The 23,614-nt window shown below is 45.3% G+C and overlaps 2 protein-coding genes across 2 annotated transcripts in view; both read left to right on the forward strand.

Annotated features, from left to right (window-relative positions):
• The first annotated feature begins 3,770 nt into the window (after positions 1-3,770).
• LOC108150754 lies at positions 3,771-5,055 on the forward strand. The gene is made up of 2 exons (XM_017279048.2): positions 3,771-3,881; positions 3,937-5,055. The coding sequence occupies exons 1-2, from the start codon at positions 3,875-3,877 to the stop codon at positions 4,701-4,703; spliced, it is 774 nt and encodes a 257-aa protein (XP_017134537.1). The 5' UTR covers positions 3,771-3,874; the 3' UTR covers positions 4,704-5,055.
• A 16,941-nt stretch (positions 5,056-21,996) lies between these two features.
• The window catches only part of LOC108152386, an 85,952-nt gene continuing 84,334 nt past the window's right edge, over positions 21,997-23,614 (forward strand). The window contains exon 1 of the mRNA XM_017281683.2: positions 21,997-22,699. The gene's annotated coding sequence lies outside the window, so the exon portion shown is untranslated. The remainder of the gene's footprint in view (positions 22,700-23,614) is intronic.

Genomic DNA, 23,614 nt, shown 5'->3' on the forward strand with positions numbered 1-23,614 from the left:
CTGGTCGATGAGCACAAGCAACTCTGCTAATTGAACCAAATGGAGAGACCTAGTTACAACCGAGAGTCTCCCCAGTGTGGAGTCCTTGTCCTCCCGATGAACTATCAACTCAAATTCCAACTTAAAGCACAAATTGATGGCAAAAGTATGTCAAAATGAATTTTAAAAAAGGACCAGAACCAGACCAGTAATGGCTGTCCAAACAGTCTAAGGCACACACACACACACGCCGCTGCCGGAGGAGAGCCATCAGAATTGGGGCTAATGAAATGCTTGTTAAGGAAGAGCGAGAAAAATTCAGGAAAATTGATGTTTTAAGCTAATGGAGTGCGGGGCTCCACAAACTGACCCACATGGGCCATCTATGTGCGTCCTTCGTTGTCTACGCGTTAATTATTCATTATTATTTAGCTTTTGTGGCTGCCATGACTGGCCGATCCAGTGCTGTGCTGCAGAGTGAGAATGTGGCCCTTTGGGTCAGGGTGATTGAATGATTAGCCAGTTCTGGCCAATGCTAATTGATTCGCGAAGATTGCCTCTCGCAGCTGTGGATTGAAGTGAAGGTCCAGCCACTCTTAAGGCCATTGGCTTTTTGCGGCCAAATCTTTGAAATTGTCTATCTTTCGGGGCCACTCAAGTGGAGCGCTTTCTGGGGCTTCTGCTCTTTAAGTGCTGTCAACATATGTGCATAAATTTCACACGTGGCGCCCATGCGATTCATGCATTTTACATGCACCAAAGGATTTCCCACTCTGTCCAGTGTCCGCTCTTCCACCCTCCCACCCACAAGCCACTCCATCAGCCATTGTCCGTGTGGCTGCTCAGTTTTTTTTTTTTGTCTTTGCTCTGCTCTTCTGTTCCCTTTTGCCTTTCCCCATTCCCTTTTATTTTTTATTTTTTCAGCTTTCGGTTTTTCCCCAAAAAAAGGAGAAAAAGAACACCAGACAGCAGTGGGGAATGGCTGTTTGTTAATACGACGGCATTTAATTTTTAATCGCTGCATCCGACTCCAAGTTGACGCGTGGTCCCCGGTCTCAGGTCTCTCCGGCCGCACTCTGCCGTCTACCAACGATTGTTAACCCAACGCGTTACATATGTTTAATGAAGAGAGAGAACCGCACGCACGAGTTGATAGTGCTCCAGCGGACGAGGACGAGGACGAGGACCAGGAGCAGACGGATGAAGACAGGAAAACAGGTCTTACACAGAGAGAGAAATCAGGAATCGCGAATTCGAATTCCCTTGAATTCCAGGCAAATTTCTGTGTAACTTCTGAAAACACAAGAAACACATAAATTGAGAGAAAGGTGGGGAGAAGCAGAGAGAGCACAATGGTTACTCTGTTAAATCACTTTATCAAAGGTTTTCATTCGTTGCTAAGTAGATCACTGAAGGATCCCTTCAACGAATTCTCCCTTAGAGCTCTTACGGATATTCTAATAACAGAGAAATGGGAGAAATACACCGCACGGAGACGTCGAAAGAAGAAGGTGTATCTGTTGGCAACACAAGAAATTCTACAAAAGAAAAGCTTAATAAAAGCAGAGAAAACAATATAGTTTAGTCCCGAAAATCACTCTTTATATGGGTGTCAATCGATCATGGATCTTTCAATGGTATTCCCCGTTCCTTGTCGAATTGGTCTCTTGTTTCTTGCAGTGGAATTTTTTTGCAGTTGGAAGTTTGCCTTTGCATGCGAATGCCTTCGCAGCCGCACTCGCACACATTTAAGCATTTAGTATCTGTGAGTGTCTGTTGTGTCTGTGTGTCTGTGGGTCTGTGTGTGTGGCAGATAGATATGTGGATGCTGGGATGCTCGCTCCGACTCTGCGGCAAGTTATTATAACAGTTCATTGATTTTCAATTTTCAATGCATTTCATTGTTTGCCATTTTCTCTCTTTTTATTCGCTACCACTCTGCCTCACGCCGCCTCTGCGTGCCACTGCATGCGATGCCTCTTCCTGCCCCGAGATCGGCTCAACTTCTGCCTCCTTCTGCCTCGTGCCACACAAATGCAGAAAAATTTCCGCACTGCAAAACTCACTCGCATGCATAAATGCATGCAAGGCCCAACTTTATTTTTGACGAAAAGCGCGCGCGTGAAAAAAAAGTAGGAGAAGAAATGAGGAAAAATTTAAATGATTTCCCAGGCTTAAAAGTGGAGCGAGGGGGTGGCAGGCAGGACTCAGCAAGAATTGTCCCCCCTCGCCCTCACCCCAATGCAGATGCGGTTTATAATGCTTTAAGCTCCAGTTATTTATGGCAGCAGCAGGCGGCATGGAATGGTTGCGCCCCACTGAATGGTGGTAATAGGCCAATGGGCTTGAAGAGGGACTCAAATTAAGGGAACCTTTTCATATTGCATGGAAACTGGTTCATCCTTCGGTCCTTAATACTGCCTTTTTGGGAATTCCTTTTCTCTCCTTTGCTTTAATTGAACTCTGATTGTCTTTAATCGTGGATGATTGTCCATATTATGTTCCTCTACCTGGTAGTTGAAGGGGATAGGGCTATATAAGATTTGTGATGGAAGTGGCTGGCTTCCGACCCATAAAGGACCCCATATTCTTTGTCAACATCAATAGCCGAGTCGATATAGCTATGTCTGTCTGCCCGTCTGTCTGTCCATCCATTCCGATGAGCGCCTAGATCTCGGAGACTATAACTAGAACAAATAAATTTTGGATCCAGATTCCTGTAATATTACACTGTTACCAGAGCATTTCGAAGTTTCACCCCGCTCCCTTCCGCCCACACAATGGACGAAAATCTGTGGCATTCAAAATTTTGAAAATAATGACCATAACATATCTACATACAGTGGCGAGCACATGTGGATACATGTTTATCACTTTTCACTATAAGCGCCTGTAAAATCTTTAAAAATGAATCAATCCTTGTGATTTCTTTTAAAGATTCATTAATTTATTGAGAATGAAAAAAGACAACAATTTCAATTCAAAGAGATCCTTTTCCTTAAGAGATTTTAATTTTTTCAAAAAAAGAGCATGTATCCACTTTTGCACGTTTCAAATTTTTTTACTTTTATAACTTTTTAAAAAAAATTTGTTCCAAAGGGCCTTAGCTTTTATCATATTCCTAATAAGTATTGGCATGCTCTCGACTAAATTTAGTAGGTGCTGGCAAGGTATCATGCGCCACTCCGACCTCTCGCGCTCCCAAAGACTCACCCAATCCCTTTGGTGCAGACTCCTACTTTTCCAGTGTTTTTTAAACAGAGCCCATCGATTTTCAATGGGATTTAGATCTGGGCTATTGAGCAGGCCACTGGATTAAGTGAAAACTCGAGCTATTGGGATGATTTTTCACGAATATAGCCTTGTGCGTCGGGCTACCGTCTTGCTATAAAGAGATCTCGGATGTGGGGAAGACACATTTCTCTATAAAATTTGACAAAATGGGTTCCTAAATATGAAGATAATACTCTTTCTTCATTATTCCATCGATTTTAACCAATTGGAGAACGTATATACACTCACCGACGATACTCACATTGGAAAATAATTGTTATTCGCAGTGGTCGCGAGCGAACATCGAAAAAATTCTCAAAAATCAACTGCAGTGTTCTTAGTATATGATAGAAGTTTGGGTTGTGGAGAGTCCTTTTCAAAGGACGAAAAATCGAATATAAAAGCATTCTTTCTTTCATTGTACAATCCTTCAGGAAGAAACTAAGGCAGGTCCCATCTCAAAGTAATGGAAAACACAAGTTTTCTGCAGTAAATGACAGTAGTTTTCTCTTCCAGAAAACTAAGGAGCCTGCATTTTGAATCAAATTTCAAATGACAAATTAATCAGTAAATAAAAACTAACACACTTTCTAAACTTTTCAACGAATGAATACCAAGAAAAATGCCTGGTAGGGAACGCCTTTCTCTGCTTAAGAACACCTCTATTGTGTTTTTTGCTTGCAGGCACCCATGGACATCCCACGAATCCTAAGATCCTACTAAAATGGATAAACATCATGCTCCGCAGCGACTACCGGTCGATGTCGGAGCTAAATAATGGTGCGGCCTGGTGCAGACTCTTTTATTGCATTTATCCCGACTCCTTCAATGTAGAGGCTGTGGTGGATGTGGGTCCCCCTGCCGTGTTGCAGCGGAACTATGATATTTTGATGCGGACTCTCAATCGCTTGGGCATTTCGCGCCAGTTTTGTGTGCAGAAGCTGATGAAAGGCAACACCACGGATACCATCGAGCTGGTTCACTTCTTTATGGATCTTTATGTGCATAAGAAACTAGCACAGAACCGGCAGAGGCCACAGCCCCAGTCGCAGAGAGGACCGCTAAAGGAGTTTCTTGGCTGGCTGAAAAGATTAATTTTGGGAACGTCCATGGAAGACGATCCGGAAGCATACCTGCTGCTGTTCGAGGAAATGAATGATCCGAAGCCCCAGCGGAGGTCCCAGCCCACACAAACACTTTCCCCTGAGATGAACCACCGCCTGAGCGGTGGACAGAAAAAGAAGCCAGCACAGCAGCCGCAGCAGCAGCAGCAGCAGCCTGAGGATCATCAGGGCCACTCCGATCAGCGTCGCAAGGACCACGATGAGATCCGTCCACTGATCGATGCCTGCCATCAGATGTTACAGTTCCAGAACGATATGGAGGAGCGCTGGCTGGAGTACCGACGCGCCCGTTTGGCCCGGCAGAAGGCGAATGAAAGGTTCCACTGAAACTTCTGCCCTCTGGCCGCCTTTCAGCTTTTCTGCCACTTAATACACTTCCATTTAATGGACGGCGCAGATCTTAATAGGGTTTTCGCGGCAACGAACATCTTCTATCTTCTGTTTTCTGTCTTCTGTTTTCTGTCCCCCCTGTAGCATGCCTCAAACTTTGTTTGCTTGTAATTACTTTGACCTTGCGGGGGCAGTCTCTGGGAAGTCCTGTGGCCGCACTGTGGGATTGGCAGGGAGCTTATGGTCTTAGATATTCCCGTTCGATTCGATTGTTTCCATTCGTTCATCTGTTAATTTTATAACCAAAATCTAGATATCAAAAGAAATAAACAATTTTTTTCATTTTTCATCCACAACATTCTGAAGAGCTGCATTATATTAAGCGTGGATCCGAATACGTGAGAGCTCATTTTCCACTTTATAGATCCCTCTGTAAGAATCAAGGAAAACCACACAGGATCGTTTTCATTTTCACAATGGGGCTGAAAGGGATTTAATCAGAAAGTGGCCTTATCCTCGATATAAACGGTCCATTTGACTGAACGCTTCTGCACGTCGTCACATTAAGATGCAACATTCGCTTTACAGTGTCACCAAAGTAGGACGTCGTGTGGGGAAGATCTGTTCGGGAATGAATGGGCACGGAGGGCCTATGGTCTCTGTTCCGAAAAGCATCGAGCTCCGACTGACTTTTCCCAGGCAATACGGTATGGAAATACAATTTTCAGCTTAGTGGAATGGCCGTAGCCATTGCAATACTTATGTATGTGTCCTATGGGCCCAAAGAACTATTGTACTATATACAGTTCTATGGAGTGATGGAGTGTACTTAAATCAAAGTTATCCTGATTATAGATACCATACCATACCACACTATGAATAGAGGTTGACTGAACCCTCACAAACCTTCTACTCTGATCAAATTCCTCTACTTTAAAGGAGTTTCTGTTAACACGATTAGTTCCCATACAAATTTGTCCCATGGTAGCCCTCTGGTAATTTAGTTTTTCCTTTTCCTGCCCCTCTCTGCATCGCTTCTCTCTCTGTTTTCCTTTGCTTTCGGTTCCTTTTTTCTGTTGTCCTTTCTGTCTGAATTGCCATTACAATTTCATTCCAGTTCGGTGTTCAGGCCACCTCTGCTGACCCCTCGACTGGGCTGCCGCCGCGCCTCTATCGGGCTCTCATTTTACAGGTATTTAATTTGAGTGTCCCATGCCCCCTGACCCCATGCTACCGCGATGTCTTCATAAATTTTAATTATGTGCATTTTTAAAGACGCCGACACGGCGACCCTGCAGTGCATCATCGTCCAGTCATGGACCCTGGGATCCATGGACCCTGAACGAGGCGCTGAACCATTAAATGGGAAAGGGAGGAAGCCCTATTGAAGGGTTGTTTTCTCTATTTCCGTTTCGGCTGCCGGCCTGCCTTTCCTTTGGTGTGGCTGTTGTGTGCTGCGGGGGGAGACAAAAGTCCACTGGAGTCGCCCCCACTCAGGTGGTGTTCGATGTGCCGCTTCGATGTCATCTAATTAGCGCTTGAGTTGCTCTGGGCCTCAGAGCGACCCTTTCAATTACAACACCCGCGGCACTTTCCTACCTCTGCCACCTTGCAACAGAGACAGAGGCGACACTCGATGTGCGACAATCAACATTTTAAGCGATGCTGCCCCTCCCCAAGTCTAAGCATTTGTGTCGGGTGTTTCTGTTTGGATTGCGAAATGCGGTGTGGCCTGCCACTGGCTACTGCCTCACAGCGGGGCAGCACACAATGGACAATCCCAACATTGATTTAGTGCTGCCACAGACAGTGGCACGGCACGGCATGGCATGGCATGGCAGAGCAGTTGCAGAGCTGGACAAATGCACATCGATATGGCTATTTTTGTTCATGGACGGGCCCAGGGCCCAACTAATGGATGTCTCTCCACCGCCTTCAGGCCAAAGAGATTAACGAGAGTGAGTGACGAAGAGCTCCAGGTGGTAAACGACCTTATAAATAAGCCCCCCAAACGGGTGGAAGAAGGGGCAGCGGATCACAGGTTCAGAGTTTCAGAGGCTGCCTCCACTGATGTGTTGCTATATTTTTAGTTGGCATCTAATCCACTCTTCTGCGCACTCTATTGAGCCATAATCGTGGCCTGATCTTTCTTTTAATGAAATAGCACGCAAAAAAGCAGCCCAACTATTCTACAAGCCGTGGGGTGGTGCTGCATTACCCTACTCTAACGGTAAGACCATTCACTTGACCGCTTCTGTAAAGAAATGCTGCTGCACTACTCCCAAGCTGTTCATTCATCATTCAGTTTTAGTAACTGGATATCTAGAGCTCTAACTATCTTTAGTTTTCCACCCAGGAACAGGGCGGGAGGAAACTTCTCCAGACTTGCTTGGACTCTCTCTGTGTCCCAGTTTTGGTCCCGGTTTTCTGGTTCTCGTTCTGGTTCTGGTTCGTGCTCTTGGCGCTTCGACGGCGACCTTAAGCCATATAAGTGCAAACAGCTTGTTGTCTGGGAATCCATAATGCATGGCTCCACCCCCCACTCCTGGGTCCTGGCTCCTGCCTCCTACCTCCTGCCTCCTGCCTCCTACCTCCTGGCCCCTCCCTGGTTGCAATAATTCAACTTTTGTCCAACATCGAGAAGTGCCCAAGTGCCCTTCCCCTTCCCTTCCCTTCCCTTCCCTTCCCTTTTGCTTCCTTCCTTCCTTCCTATAAAAGTTGCAGCCAAACAACAACAAAATTGGTCCAAAAGGTGTAACTTTTTTCTGTCTCTTCTCCTCTCTCTCTCGTCTGTCTCCTCTCCCATTTATTCCATAGCTGGGGCCACGCCCACTACTGGCAACGGGGACGCCCCAATAATATTTTTGTTGAACGGCCACATTCCACCTCCCCACGGCAGCACAGACTCCATTGCTGCGTCTCTTCTTTTGTAGAATGGAGGATGTCTGAACCAAGGTTGTTGTTATTTGTTGTTGGCCAGACAATCGCCAACCCCCAGCACCTCCAGCACCCCCTGCCCCTGTTTGTGGCACACCCCCCCCCAATGACCAAGCTTCCCATAGAATCTCCGTTTGTATCAGTGCCAAAGGATTTATGTGTTTATATTGAGAATTTTGAAGTTGGTTTGGCAGTCCGCGGGCTTTTCCGGGCAGCTTTTCCAGGGGGGTAGGGGGGGCTGTGGAGTTGCTAGAGGGTTGTGCGGTTGCACAACTGACGGGCTGGTCGCATAAATTGCAGCATGAAATGTAGGAAAGGGAGAGGTTACATGTAAGCCAAAAAAATAGTAATAACAGAAATAAACGAAGCTTGGAATACCCTCAGTGATCGTTGGAAAGAAAAGTACTGCCTTCCTCAATCGTTTCTATACTCAGTTATAAGGTTATATAATCAGATCTGGGCTATCAATCCAATGTATTCCATAGAAACAGATCCGTTATAGGGATGCAAGTACCCGTCGCTGAAAGGGTATGAAAAACAGAAATATTTTGGAGCTTTAGACGTGGGAAGAGGGGAGATCCCCAGAGGAAGTTTCAAGGGAAAGTTTTTTTTGCTAGATATCGAAGAGGGATTGAGAGCAACTTTGATTGAGAGCTTGAGGGCTCTCGGGGATGTTGTTGTCATTCAACAAAATAGGGGGAGAGGGGAAACATTGGTTTTGATTTAATTTTTTGGAAAACTAAACGATAGAAAAGGATCTTCAGAAGAGTAATCGCCCCCTGTCGAGCCTTTTGTAATTGTAAGCAAACCTTGGTATTGGATCAAATCTAATCAGAAGCCAATAAAAGTCGCCTAAGAGTAATCTTGTATGGCATTAAAGGAAGTAAAGATGAAGATATTTGTTTGTCAATAATGAGGCCTTATATATATCTACACGAGATATTCCCTTGAAAATGATCCCAAAAGTTCTTAGCTTTGAACGAATCTTCAGTATATCTGAATCTTCTTTGGGTTCCATTTTTGGAGCTGCAAATGGAGAGACATAGCTCTTCTTGGCTCGTCAGATCTCTTTCCTTTGGATCCCCCAATCTATCTCCAATGAAATCCACCACTCCCTCCCCAGTATAGCCTCCTTCCACTTTGACTTCTGTGAAGTAAAAAATGTATAAAATATAAATTGTAAATGAATTCTATTTCCCCCTCCGTTTGGCGGCTGTAAATGAAAAACTTTTGATTGCTTTTAGCAGCAAACACGAGAGGAAAAAAATACGAGGAAAATATGATCATGTGGCATGCAGAAAGGAGCAAAGGAGCGAAGGCAAATGAAGGCAAAACTCAGGCAGAAAAATTGTTAAAAAATTGCGAGGAAAAAACACATTTTTAGCATATTTCCAGGCACTCCCTGCAGCCCCCTCCTACAACCCTTAACATATGGCGCATAAATCTCCAACCTGAGAGGAGGAAGAGATGTGGCAATGATAGGATGTGGCAGGGGCAGAACAGGGGCAGAACAGGGGCAAGGTGGCAAGGTGCTAATGGCAATGTGTGTAGTGCAATGCCTGTGTTCGTACGAAGGAGCCATCCACGGGAGAAGGTTTATTTTTTTCAATTTTCAATATAATTCCTGTCAAGCACCCACACTTTCGATTCTGCTCCCCAAATCCCGTACTCCTCTTCGACGTTCCCTTTTCCTCAAACCCCCCTTTTACCCCTCTTCAAGCGCTCCCTTATCCCCCTTTTATCACCCTTTTACCGCCCGTTCTATCCCATGTCTTGGCTGCTTCTTTATTGGCGCGATATTGAAAATTATGCGAACGCGCTTCATGTTTGGCTAAAGCGATTTATGCTACAGCTTTTGGAGGGGGTCACAGCTACATACATACAAGAAGGGGGATGTGGTGTGTGGCAGAGGCAATATATTGGGGAACAGTGTGGCAATCCCTCTGAAATGGTTAATGGTGCAACAAGCAGGGGCAAATTGAGGAAGCTGCCACCGCCGACAGATGACAAATGGGCGAGGACAGACAGTGCGCGAAGAAAACTTAGGACAAAGTGTCTTTTTGGCTGTAGATGCTAAACCTCAAATTAATCCCCATCTTAAACCTTTTTGTTTTGAGAAAATCGCTTGTCTTTGCCCGGGGAACATTGCACATGTGCATCGAGAAAAACCATTCGATAGATAAATCGATTATTCGGTGCTTTCGGCCAGCACCGTACAAGCAATCATGGAGGAAATTCCCAAAGAAATCAAGAGGATTTGATTGGATTTGGGAGTGGGAGTGGGGGATCGCATCACAACGAAACCTCTTCCGAAACTATTTTCGAACAACAGCCTAATCAGGTCCGATATTTGGATGATGCGCCCAGATGCGGATGAGGTGTCGACAATTAGTCCAAGCGCGCTGATGGGGCAGCCGGAGATAAGCCCCCAAAAAGATGATTATGCGAAGAGGCCTAATGATGATGACGCCAACGACAAAGATGATTTAGATGATGATGATGATCTGTTGCAATTGTTTTGTGTGTGTCGGGGTCACCTATTTGTAAGAGCCATGCACTTTTTGGGTTAAAACGCCACTCGATTCAATTCGGGCTGAGATCTTGCCTGATGACTGACTGCCTGCCTGTGCTGCTTGTCACTCGTTAGGCATTCATTTGTCGAGGGCTCTCGGACCCCAAAACTTAATGACAGACAGCCAGACAGCGTTAGACCTTGGTGGAAGTGGCAGAGGGAGATGGAGATGGCGATGGAGAGAGCGTGAGCGAGAGAGGGTGTGAGGAAGAAGCTTAGGCTAAGGCTGAAGCTGAAGCTGAGAAGGTGGCGCAACCGATGACGGCGACGACGCCGACGACGCTTTGGCCCTATTGGGTCGCCGCGCCACTTGAGGCATTCGCTTTGGCTTAATTACAACACCGTTTCTGTCACTCTCTGTGACTCTCTTTGACTCTAACTCTGCGTCTGTATTGCAGCTGCAACATTTAATGGAGGGGGCTGCAGCAGCAGCAGCAGCTGCAAGCTGCAAGCTGCAATCGGCAGCAAAAGCGATTGCCCAATGAGACACTCAAACTATTCGGAGAATCACAGGATTTAGCTATTCTTTCTCGAATCTGAAGGCGGAGAAGAGGCAGCAATCCCAGGGACCGATGGGAGCTGCCGCATGACTCGAGAGCAAAACCTGGGAATACATTTTTAAGAAAAATCCAAAGCAGGAAGCGATTCGTGCACTCTGATGATGTCCGTCACCAGCTATTAGGCAATCGACGATCGAAACTAACTAAGACAGATGGCCTACCCTCTCATCCTGCCGTCCACCTGCCAGGTGGCACTCCAGGTCGCACTCCCCCTACCACTGCCCATCCTGCATTATCCTGCCACACTGCCTGCCATCAGATAGATCATTGCTAAGCCATAAATCACAATTCGTGCAGCGGCCTATGAGGGCAGAGGGGCGCCTCTTGGCATTGCCTTTGCGAAACTTTCCTTGGCACTGTATCATTTTTTTCTGTAGATTTTTGTACTGGAACTTTCGTGGCAGGGCAGTGGGAGGGGGCACAAAAAAGTTTCTTTGGCAAAGTTTATGTGCCACTTGCAAAGATTTACTGGCTAAACTTTTGCATTTTGCATACAGCACTAGGACTCTTGGACTTGGAGATGAGTCGGGTACACCCGGCCATCCCCCCTCGCTCCCATAGATATGCGAACGATTCCGGTATTCTATATGAGGGCTCCTCCACAGAGTTTGTCGTATTTGTTTTTCCTGTATTTTCTTTCCTCATGCTCTCGCCTCGTTCCTCATTTGGGGCGACAGCAAATCCAAGTTTTTGGAGACGTCTCTCCGGCTGTCACAGAAGGTGCAAAGCAAAAGCAAAGCAAAGTTGAAGCTGCCGACAACTTCTGGAGACAATTCGAATCAAGCTGCAAGCTGGCGCACAGGACGCAGGACCAGCTACTGAATAATGCATGCGCCCAATGTGCAGATGGGAGAGGGGCGAGCTCTACCGATTTGGACAGTTGATTAGGCAGACGGGCTAACTTTGGTCCACTGTGGGGTAGAGCCTGAATGCTGTATACTCTCGCTGCCATCAAAGCGAGTGTCAAAGGGAATTGAGGATCTGTAAGCCGAGGAGACTCAAGAATCAAGTAACAATTGGCTTGATCTCTTTTCAGAGAGGAAAAGGAACGTGCATCAAAAAGAAGCTGCCGCCTGACCACCACCCACAAGCTCTCCCTTGTACTCTCTCTGAGGCAGATCCGCTTTTGGTTCGATGACAGAATCCTCGTCTCCTAGAGCCTTGCTTTAAGCCGCTGGTAATGCCCATGCACAGACACTGGATGGAGACGGAGATGGTTACCGGAGGCGACATAAATAAAACTAGAAGACTGCAAAACAACGAATGCAAAAAAACATTTCACCAACACATTTTTTTTGTGTGAACCCCAACAAAAGCGGTGGGTGGGGAGGGGAGAGGAGAGGAGCGAAGCGAAGCGACAAACAGCAAACAAACAACGAACTGAACTGGAAACTGAACTCAACTGAAAATGGAAAATGGAAAACTTTTGCCTGCGACGACTCTTTTTGGCATCAGGCAGCAGCATCCAAACATCCAGCATCCAACAGCAGAAGGAAAAGTTCATTTACGTAAATGTTTTTCTTCTGCTGTGGATGCTGTTTTTCTTTTCGGCGAGAAATTAATCAGCAAATGGATTTTCAATTTCCCATTAACACTCCACGACAAAAGTGAGCCCTCTCTCTCTCTCTCTCTCTCTCTGATGCTTCGCCTGCTCCCATGTGGCATGCAACTCCCTTTGTCGCCTTCTAAGCTTTTGTCTCCAGATGCCGTCTACGGTAAGGGGAAGAGGAAGGGGAGGGCATATGTAATCATCGCTAGGGTTTCGCCAGGGCAAAAGGGCGCCACAGAGAGATCTTCTTGTCACTGGCCAAAACGAATATCTATAATTAAGCAACACCATTTTCGGATGGGTGAAAAGGGATGGGGCGATGGGGCAAACGGCGGGGAATGGATGATAAAATCAGGAAACAAGTTGCATCATCCATCGTCTGCGCTGGGATCCTCATCATCATCATCATCATCGTCGTCCCCAGCAAACACAGTTGCCGCATCAGCATCCCACTTACTTGCCACTTGCCACTCGCTACTGGTTGCTGGCTGCTGCTACTGTGTGCATTTTGGAGTGCAGTGGCGTAAGCCAAAACGAGACCCATTAGATGCCTGCCGAAAGAAGGCTTTAAGAAAGGTTTCATGGAACCAAATGTATAAATACATTATTTCCATTCGCTACTTGTTAAATTTAAAACGACAACAGACGAGGTATTGTTTTGTCCCTCCGTTCTTTCTCGTTGTCGGTGTTTCTCATTGCTACGCACTCGTTGCTAGTACAAGATACTCGCTAATCATTACCGCTCTAGCTCGATTCTACAATTTCCCACTACTTACAATCGAGTATTCTTTGTCAACTTTCCTTTTCACTTCAACTTGCCTCTCGCTATTTTGCACTCGCTCTTCCCTACTTCTTTTCCCCGATTCTACTCTTGTAATCGTCTTTTCTTAGCTTCGTTCTTTTCTTGCAATCGCTGCTACTCGATACTTCCCTACGGGCTACTCGCTACTTGTATGGTTTTTATTTTGCGTTACTATTAACTTTCACTCGATACTGCTGTTTTGTTTTAATCCTGCCTTTCGTTGATTTTCCACAGTTACACTCTACTCGGTTCTTTTACTAATCGCTATTCAGTAACTAGTTACTTTTCACTCGATTCCACTATTTTCCATTACTTTGTATCGTTTTGCTGTTGTTTTTTTCGCATTTCATAGCTACTCGATACTTGTGCATCTCGCTACTCGCTACCGACTCGCGCTTTCCTTTCCTGCAACGCCTCTGGCCCATGCTGTTGAGCAACAGATGCTGCGGATCATGATGTAGTGGTGGTTGCAGTGCAACCACTCTGCCTCTGTGGCTGGCTCTGCTGTTAAAGGTGACGATGATGACATCCAACTTGTTGCTGCCGACTGCTACTCCGGCAACCGACTGCCGGCCTGCCCATTAAGTTGTATAACATGGGGCGGCCCCGCGGCAGTCGAAGGATGGCCACAAGAGGCAGACGCTCAGGGGTAGGGCGGAGAGAGAGAGAGAGAGAGAGACAGTGTCAGATCGTGCAGATCAGGCATAGATTTAATGGGAATAGCTGGTACTCTGGTTCACCCAGAGCCACCGTTTCGTTCCACCTCGATGTCAGCTTTCGCTAAGCCAAAGAAGTCTCTCTCGATCCATCAATCAGAGAGCTCTGAAGTGTGTCAAACCTTTTACTAATCGCCTTGCGGTCACTCAATCAATTAAGCCAGAACAAGAAGAACAAAGAGAACAAACAGAAAAAGAAATAGCGATAGAGATAGAGAAAAGGAGAAACCATTAAGAACCAGAACACAGAAGTTGTGAGCTGAGGTGACGGAGAGAATACTCGTACTTGCTTAGAGAAAAGACCGACCCAGATAGCCAAAATAGTTCCGAAAACAGTGCCATAGTCATGTGTGTTCCGACGAGTACTCGTATGTACATGCATATATCTGGAGAGACATATCTGTCAGATACGTGACACTGTCTCTCCCACTCTGTAATTCCCTCCTAAAGCTCCAGCCACAGAGGGGCCCTGGCTGGACACGTATTTCGGTTTTTATCGCCGTCGTTGTCGTTTCGGGGGCCTTCATAAAGTGTCGCGATATTCATAAAGATAAAGCCCTCGGCTCTGTCACTCTCTCTCTCTCTCTCTCTCCGTCTCCCTCCTTTTGTGGGTCTGTGCCACGCCTACAATTCGTGTGACTTTTATCGCCCTTGCCCCCCAGGCACCCCCACCCAATTTGCGGGGGCCTTCCCAGGCAATTAAAATGCCCATTAGGCTCTATTAAAATACCATTGACTGACTCTGAGTCTCTCTGTGGATTGCCTCTGGGGTTCCGTTCTGGCTGGCTCTGGTTTTGGCCTCTTTAAGTGGCATGCCACCAACCATGGCAATCCATGCCACTACACGGAGTCTGCTGGCCTTTGAGGCAAATTTAATGCAATTACATGCCAAACGCCCCCTTAAACAAACGACGGGGCAACAACGAGAGCAAACAACTCAATTAGAAGAGTTTGCTGCAGCAGGAACACACCTCTCAAAAGGGGCACTAGTAGGGAATTTATAGAAGGGTAGGAGATACAAGAGTGAGGGAGAATACATCAAAGTGCGCAACATCCTTCGGACCAAAGTGCATCCCTTTTCCAAGAACTAAACCGATTCAAGGGGAGAAATACCTGAAAACAATGATTGAGAGGACTCTAAAATATGTGGAACTCCAAGAAGTATGTACTTCCTTGTGGGAATAAACGATTTCCAGGGATTTAATCTGTTAACAAATTAAAGGGTATGCGATCTTCAGAGGTATCAAATGATCTGCAGTTACATTTTGTCCTATGAGGAAATTACTTACGCACATCCTATCCGATCTTAAACAGCAATTAAAACTCCTCAGAATTAGACGAAGATATAGAATTCAGAGGGTATTTAATGAGACGGAATCAATGCAATGAAGTATGTATAAAATATACCATTAGGCAGTCATTTGATCGTTGTCTGTATAGGTGGATAAAAGATTCTGGGTGCGTATGGGTGTGTTTCTCCTTTAAATTCGTTTGGGGACCTCTGATATCCTGATACAAATTTGTTTTCCTGAGATAATTCCTCAACATCGTTAGCGTTTTCTGTGCTCTTCTCTTTTTGTTTCGCTCTCTCCCTCATTGTTCTTTACACCCGTCTTCAGTACGAGTACGAGTACTTTCTCCATTCCACCTTCTTCTCCGGCTCTTTTTCTGTTGGAAAGTTCTCGACTTTTTGACATTCGTCGTCATACGCAGATGATGCAAGGCATGAGGGCGGCAGTACTTTCCCTCCTTTCTTCTCCTCGTCTCTTCTTGTTCATCTCATCTCCTCTTCTTGTTCTTATTCTCTTGTTGGTGTTGGTGTTGCTGTTGCTTTTTCCGCCACTGTCATCATAAACGCAGCCTTATTAAAAGTGCAAAAAAGTTTTATATTAGTGCAGACAGCAACACGCTCTCTTCGGCCTGAAGGCGTCGGATGGGATGCCAGAGTCGGTGTGGGTCGAGGGGGGGAAGGGGTGAAGTGCAGGGTTATGGCCAAAAAATCAACTTGTGCAAGGAATGAAGAGGAGGAGCAGGCACCGCCAGAACTACGAAGACGAAGCTAACCAAGAAATTATTATCAATGTACGCATAATTCATTAAAACGAGCAACTTTCCCAAGCACTTTTCGACAGAAATGAGAGCAGCAGGTGCGGGGCATGCAGTTTTCTCAGACATGCGTTCCACAGATGATGATGATGATCATGATGATGATGATATGTATACCCTGTAGTCGAAGCAAGCCAAAGGGTATATGGTGTGTCCTGAAATCATTCAGATTCCGAATATACATAGATCTCATTTAGAGCCATTACAGACATTCTTTCCAATAATAGAGCCCACAATGTCGAAGGAATGAATGAATGTGAGCCACAGAGGATATTCGGACGCTGATGATGCCCCAAAATGTCAGAGTGCACTTTGTCATTATATCATTATATGAAGTCCCATCCGCGGCACACACTCGTCCAACATTCGGGACCGGAGACAGGAAGGAATGAAGGAGGAAATGAGGGAGGGAGGGCAGGAGGGCAGGAGGGCAGGAAGGAAGGAAGGAACAACCTAACCTAACTTTGTTAAAATGTTCTCTCTCACTTTTGGGCTCTCTCCATGTCTTTCTCTTTGGGAATGTGTGGCAGTCTGTGTGTGCATGTTTCCCTTCCTCCTGCCTGCTTTCTCAATGAAGTTATCGTTGTCAAGTTTTAAGCGTGAACTTTTTGCCACGCCTCCACATCCCATCCCTCTTTTGGCCCCTTCCTGGCCTTCCTGGCCTTCCTGCCACCCATACCACCTCCGGCTGCATCATAATTCGCTATTAGAAGTCACTTAAAAAGTTTCCCAAGTTTTCTTCCATGCAGCTGCCAACATTGTTGTCAGCCACGCCTACTCGCCTCCACGTCCACGCCTTGTTGGCCAAAAGTTGTGGGTGTTTTTGGCGTTGCGGCAGAGGGGCAGGGGATGAGAGTGGGTTTAAAATAATTTTACTGTCTCGAGGGATGCAATTTTTTAATTGAATAATTGTAGGCATAATGCCAAGGAATCCAAGAGAGAGGGAGTGCGTGACATGACTCCAACACACACTATGCCCCATGCCCCATGCTCCCTACCAGCCTTTGCATTTACTCATAGAGTATCTGTGACTCGACAAAAACGTTCAGACTGCCTTTCACTGTATCTCTTTGGGGATTCCCCACTAAAATGTCACTATTACCTAAGCATCTATCCCTGTTTCAATTACCTATTCATTGATTCATTTGAATTCATGATTACATGGTTACATCGCAGTACATCCCATAAATCTTCCCGATAAAGCTCGAAAACTTCGATCATAAATCAACATTTGGAAGGAAAAACCTTAATTGAAAGAAAGTTCATTCCTTATGGAAAATATATTACATTATAAATATACATACAAGTGTTGAGAAAGTGTATGCCACGGCGTTGATCGAGTCCAGCACCAGGTCTTCCTCCCCTTTCGGCAGAACGTAGAACGGTAGAACGTTGCAGTAATTAGATATCAATGCATTCAACATTGCTCACACTGGAACCTTCTTATTGTGTATTTCTTAATGGGAACTTTGTTTGGATGCTGCCTCTCTGTACATTTTTTTTCCATTTTCCATGGACACAAAGCTCCAATCGTTGAAGTTGTGTTGTAATATATATAACTATTGCAAAGTGCAATTTATTTGTGCATCAGTTGAATGTATTCTTCGAAAATGAGACTGCTTTGTTGCCGTTTTAAAGGAGTTCCCGTTTCAACGCAGAGAGACGTTTGGACTGTGAGAGTACGGCTTATTAGACAAGCGGGATGTTCGGTTAGTTGCCGGAAATGTATCATTTTGGCTTTACGAAAACAAAGTGCCAAACTCCGAAGCAGGGAATCCCATTAGAAGGACTCCTTTCAGAGTGGGTGAAACGCCACAGCTAACTTCTACAAACCAGCATCGTCGAATGTAAAAAAGATATTGTCTTCGTGTATTTGTGAACGGCACTCCTAGAACACCTAACACCTATAAGGATGCGTTGCCGACCCTATAAAGTATATTTATTCTTGATCAGCATTAATAGCCGACTCGATATAGCTATGTCTGTCTGTCTGTCGCTTAGATCTCAAAGACTATTATTTGTATTTTGTATGTATTTTCAAAATTTTCACCGCCGCCTTCCGCCATCACAAAAGCCGAAACTGGGCCAAAAACCCAGAGAAGTGTGACGCACTCTTCAAAAGAGGAACGTGCCTTAGAGTCTTCCTTCATGGCGAACTTCTGGAACAGCGCAGGCAGCATTGATACCTAGGAGTCCTGTTGGATACCCGACTAACATTTGACAGCCACACAAAGATCATCAGAAGTGGTCTGGACAGTAAGGCCAGGAAGCTGTGCTGGCTTTTCGGGATTAGCCTGTCCCTTAAGGTTCTTATTTATTAAGCAATCCTGGCGCCAACATGGAGGTACGGCATTCAGGCTTATGGTATCCCTGCTAAATATTTGTTCGAATTTCGAGTAACGGCATTGAACGGAAAAATGCGACATCCAGTGCTTTGGTCAAACGGCTGCAATTTAACCGTCATTCCATAGCTTTGTAACAAACGATGCCTCAAGCGACGCCTAATTATTGTACCTACATATACAAGAAAAATACAAGAAGAACTGGACCGGACTGGCTAGCGTTGAATTTTGGTTCAGTCCAACCACAACAACAACAACAACAACAACAACAACAACAACAAAACTCTTATCAGAAAAACTCGCGTAGTGCACACGACATGTATGTAATTTTGTAACAGTTCATAGCAAACTAAAATTAAATTAAACCACAAAAATTGTAAATTTAATTTTACTAACAAATTTAAGTACATTTATATTTTATATATTTATTAAAATAATGTACATTGTACAAGTAAATATTTAAATTTAATTAATAATTACAAAACATAAGATACATCAAAACAATAATTTCGATTTAATTCTCTTTGCAGCTCGGCGTCATGTGGAAGCTGTTAGGAGCTCTTTTAAAGAAATACAAATACGCCTTCCCGTATGAACGAAATCCTTATTGGCAGTATTCCAATTCCTAATTGAATTCAATAACCTTTATCAACATAAATTCAAAAATATCTTTTTTGAAAAATGTATATTTTGTGGTTTTTTTCCGAGGGTAATTATTATTGGATTATGTACAGAAATGGTATATAAAAATAAATAAATCTTGCGTCTTAAAACCCTCGACCTCGAGCTTCGTGAAGTGTTCGCTGGCCACCAGAGCCTTTCAAGACGTGTTCTGGAGGACATAGATATAAGTATGAATGAGTGGAAAAGATTCCCACGGCTCGAAAGGATTGAACTCTGGCATAAGTGTTGACGTGATTTCCAATACACTGTAGACACGTGCTGGTAGGCTGCTGCTCCCTTCCTTCTGGTGATTATACCATGGAACCCCGAGAGAGAGCTGCTGTCTTTCAGGTGTCCTTTTTCCTGCTCCTTTCTCTCCATTCCTTCCATAGGGGCAGCCATTAATGGGTTAATTTGCAATAATATTTTCAATTGAATGCGTTGCATGGCCGCCAATGGATGCTGCAACTAGCTGCAGGCAAAAAATAAGGGTATAAGGGATCCATTAATGCTGGAGCAATGCAATTCGAAACAAATATAGCATCGCCCTTAATCTACCTAAATTTTAAGAATCATTAAGATTTGACCATTAAACCAACAGAAAAGACTTCATTTAGAGGGTATCCCATAGTCGGAATACTTTTTCACATGTCTTTATTCGAATCAAATTCATTTTTCCATCCAAACAGCAATCCCCCGCAGATTTACCACCTAGCCCCCCTCGCTCCCCGTTCAACGATGTCCTTTGGGGCGGGAAAACCCCGTGCAAAGTTTTCAGGGCATAATTGCATTTTAAGCGCCCACAAACAAAGGCCCTGACACTCTGCCACCCACGCCACCCATAAGGCTCTCTCACGGCATTCCCTTCTGTCTTTCTTCACTCCCCCCCTGATAGCCACGAGTCAACTGAAGCTGAAATCATCATTAAAGTAATTATAGCCGTCAATCCAGGGGCTGGGAAAGTTCCGATAAGGATGCAGGACACACACAGAAAGAAAGAGCGGGAAAAGAAAACAGAGCAGATAAGTGGGAAAAGTGTAAGGCGAAAGAGCAGCTGGAAGATCGGAGTTGCGGCATACGTACCGCGACACTATGACACCCTATAAAACTCATTTATATATTGTACAGATATACAATAAATTTATATATATATAAGTACAGCGTTTGGTTGAATTATCTTCGTAAAAAACAATGTTTTCCTCACAAAAACTTGTTTCTTAATTGATTGTTGCTGTGGCAACCCTATCTCATGGTAATCAGATTTGAATGATTCTAAGAAATAATCTTTCTATTTCGAAAAAAAGACCACAGGCAATTTTCAATCGACATAACTTCTAAACTGAGAAGTTATTCGTTTTTGGAAAAGCGTAATGGGTCCCGCCACCTCCCCGCGGTTCGAGCATACCCTTTTCATGCAATTCGCTGTCCCCCATGCGTCTCTCCGAACCACTTGAAGCACGGCTTGACATTGAGCGGGGGGTTGGCGGGGCCAGCACGTCGATGTTCAAGGTCAGCTGGCCTCGCTGCCCCCCTCCCTGCCACTAGACTGGCAATTGGTTTGCAGTGCACGCAAATGAGAAGCCGCTTAATTAACCCCCCCTGCAACACCGACTCCTCTCTCCTTCATACGAAACACTGAAAGTCATGGGCAGCGACAGATAGTGTGTTAGCGTGTGGGGGGAGGGGGGGTGGGCCGACATTCAACGCATGCAAATGCTTGCTTCAAACGCACTCGCACCCCAACTCGAGCCTCCCGCTCGCAACACCTGTTGTCCGCGATCGAACAGTTTTCGAGCTGGGAGCTGATCGGACAGAGGAGAGCGCAAGAAAGAGAGGGGGCACGATGAGGCGAGTGAGGTAGAGAGAGACGGTAATTGATTAGACGCTGCGCAACCAAATGTTAACTCAACAACATCAGACATGCTCGAGGTGCAACATTGTCAAACTGTTGCGCCCCGGCTTGACAGGCGCGCAGGCGTGCTCGTCAGCATCGAACCGGCCGAGCAACAGCGAACGACTTGAACGGGTCAGGAACAGTGCTGGCACGAACATCGGCTGGGCTTGAGAAAAAAAGCTAGAAGAGTTATTACTTAATGGTGGAACGACAATTATTTATTTAAAAATTACGCCACAATTATTCTGCGAAAACAGAAGTATAAAGTATAAGAATACAAAAAAATCTTTAGCCACTTCTTTAAAAATCACGGTCGTAGCCAAAATAGGGTTTATTAAGATATGACTTTTCCCATCCATATATAAAAGCATGCAGTGAGAGTAAGAGGGCTATACAGTCAAGTGGAAAATTACAGAGAACACTATGTTTCAGCAAAAGCTCCATAAAATAACTATTTTAAGTTGTTTGAATTGATCTTAATTGTTTAAAGTTGGTTTATGATTGCACTGCTTAAAGTAAAAGTAAAAAAACAAAGTTTATTGGTGGAGACAATAATAACATACACCATATTAAGACAACGACTGGCATCATATTGGGAAATCCTTCTTGGACAGACAAAACACCCTTTAAAACACTTAGCATTAGCTGAACTTCCGCTATTTTATAGCCAAGTCCCATACAATTACAGCAAGCCAGGAAGCCATTTCCGTGCTCGAACATGTTTGGACCAGCGGATTTGCCGGTAACATCGTTGGTTGTCTTCAAACCCGAAGTCAGCCGAATTCGGGTGCCTTAAGAACATGAGTCCGGACTTTCTGCAACATTACGTTTGATCGAACAGGCTAAGCGAACTCGAACCGCCGGGCCATGGAAAGGTATGGACAACAGGCAAAAATGGCCCAGCAACATTTCAAACACAACACGCACCTCACCTCACCGTGTTAGATCAACAAGTGATTGTTTACAAGCCCTGTAAGCAATCACAGTATGTTAAGCATTGAGGTGTATTTTACGTTGCATGCGTTGAATTCTCTGGGCCGGTTGGTCTGTTGTCCATACCCCTCTTTTCCCCAGCAACACAGGTTTTGCTGCCGAGCAACATTTTAAGCGAGCAGCAACATTTGGTTTGAAAGAACGGCCTTGCCGCCCACAAATAGTTAGTACTAATGCTTAAATCGGTTGGGTCCACGCGCGTCGTTTGCCGCTTGCCGTTTGCCCGTTTTACGTATTTCTGATTCGTCGCGTCCCATCTTCCGCGCTTTTTCGGGCTCCGTGGTAAATACATGAATTGTTCAATTGTTTAAACATTTAAACAGAGCAGGACAGAGAGACCGGAGAGCAGGACCATCGTCGGCGTCAGCGTCCTATGTTTCCTTCTTTTTGGCGGCGTTCACGTGTTTTGTTTTTTCCTGCCGAGCCGCGTCTTTGCGTAGGTGTTTTTGCCTCTTTGCGTGTGTGTGTGTGTGCCGTGCCTGTGTGCGTCGGTGTGTGTTTTCTTTTTTTCTAAACAAATTCCAAGTGCATTTTTTTACCAGTTCAGTGTTTTTTTTCTCTTGAGGAGAAAAGGAAAAGGAGTTGTAGAGAAAGAAAAAAAAATAACAAGTGGAAAGAAATATCCGAAAACCGGATTCAATAACAGAAGCAGCATCCACAAGAGGAGAGCAGGGCAGAGGATCAGCAGCAACAGAAGAAGAAGCGAAAAGAAAAAAGCAAGCGCACGCATAAGGCAGCGACGCCGCAGCCAGCAGAGTGCCCTGATCCTCTCAGCGCCGGAGCTGGCAGCACACTCTCTCTCTCTCGCGCGTTTTGTTAGACGCAGAACAGCGGAGCAGAACAGCAGCATCAGCAGAAGGTGAGTGCGAAACGGAGCATCCTGTTGCTCTCTCTGTTGTGCGCAGGCGTAGCGGTATGGCCAAATGCTCCACTGATCCCGATCCCCTTTCCCCCCCTCACTGTGTTTTCGGCGAGAATCAAGAGAGTGCGACAGAAATGCAGTGCAACTAAAAGCAGCGACGGCTGCAGAGGATCTCCATTCTTTATATTGTTTTCTCTCTCGCTGTCGCTGCGCTGCATTCCCCTCTCTTGTTCCTTTCGCCGTTGCAGCGCTGCCTACCCTTTCGCTCTCGCTGGGTATAAGGGCTGCGCTGCCGTTTACTGGAATTCTGCCCGTCCGCCGTTCTCTGCCTGGCCCCGACGCTCTATTTTCTTGCAAAGCAGTTGGTGCGACAGAGAGGGGACGATGCTGTGGTTGGAAGGGGCTCCGGCGATAGACAGAGTAGCGCAATCGATAGACAGAGAGCGCATATCGATAATCCGCTAATTGAATTAGCATCTGCCCCTTGCACCTCCCTCTGCTCAAACAGCAAAAACAAATTGGATTAATGAAAAAGAGAGACGGAACGGCAGAGAGAGTGATAGAGAGAGGGAGACAGATAAAAACTAAATGGTAAAACGATGTATTTCTTATTAAAAAAAGAAAGGGCCAGCCAGAGAGGGAAGACATTGAGTGGGAGAGGGAGGGAGATGCAGCTACAAAATGTTTATTTCATAATCGAAGAGTGTGAAGAGAAAGAAGTGCGAAAAGGGAGACGGAGTGGATGGGATGGCCACGACACGACATGATAATAATGGTTTCACAAATTTGTTTTTTTCTGTCTGTAGATTTTGTCTTTTTTTTGTGTTTTATTTTCCTTTCGTTTGGTTTTTAGTTTTTTTTTTATTGCGATGCATATTCCTTTTCTGTTCTACCGCCTGCTGTGACGACTCC

Source organism: Drosophila miranda, chromosome XR (genome assembly GCF_003369915.1).
Source record: "Drosophila miranda strain MSH22 chromosome XR, D.miranda_PacBio2.1, whole genome shotgun sequence".
Classification (NCBI taxonomy): Eukaryota; Metazoa; Arthropoda; class Insecta; order Diptera; family Drosophilidae; genus Drosophila; species Drosophila miranda.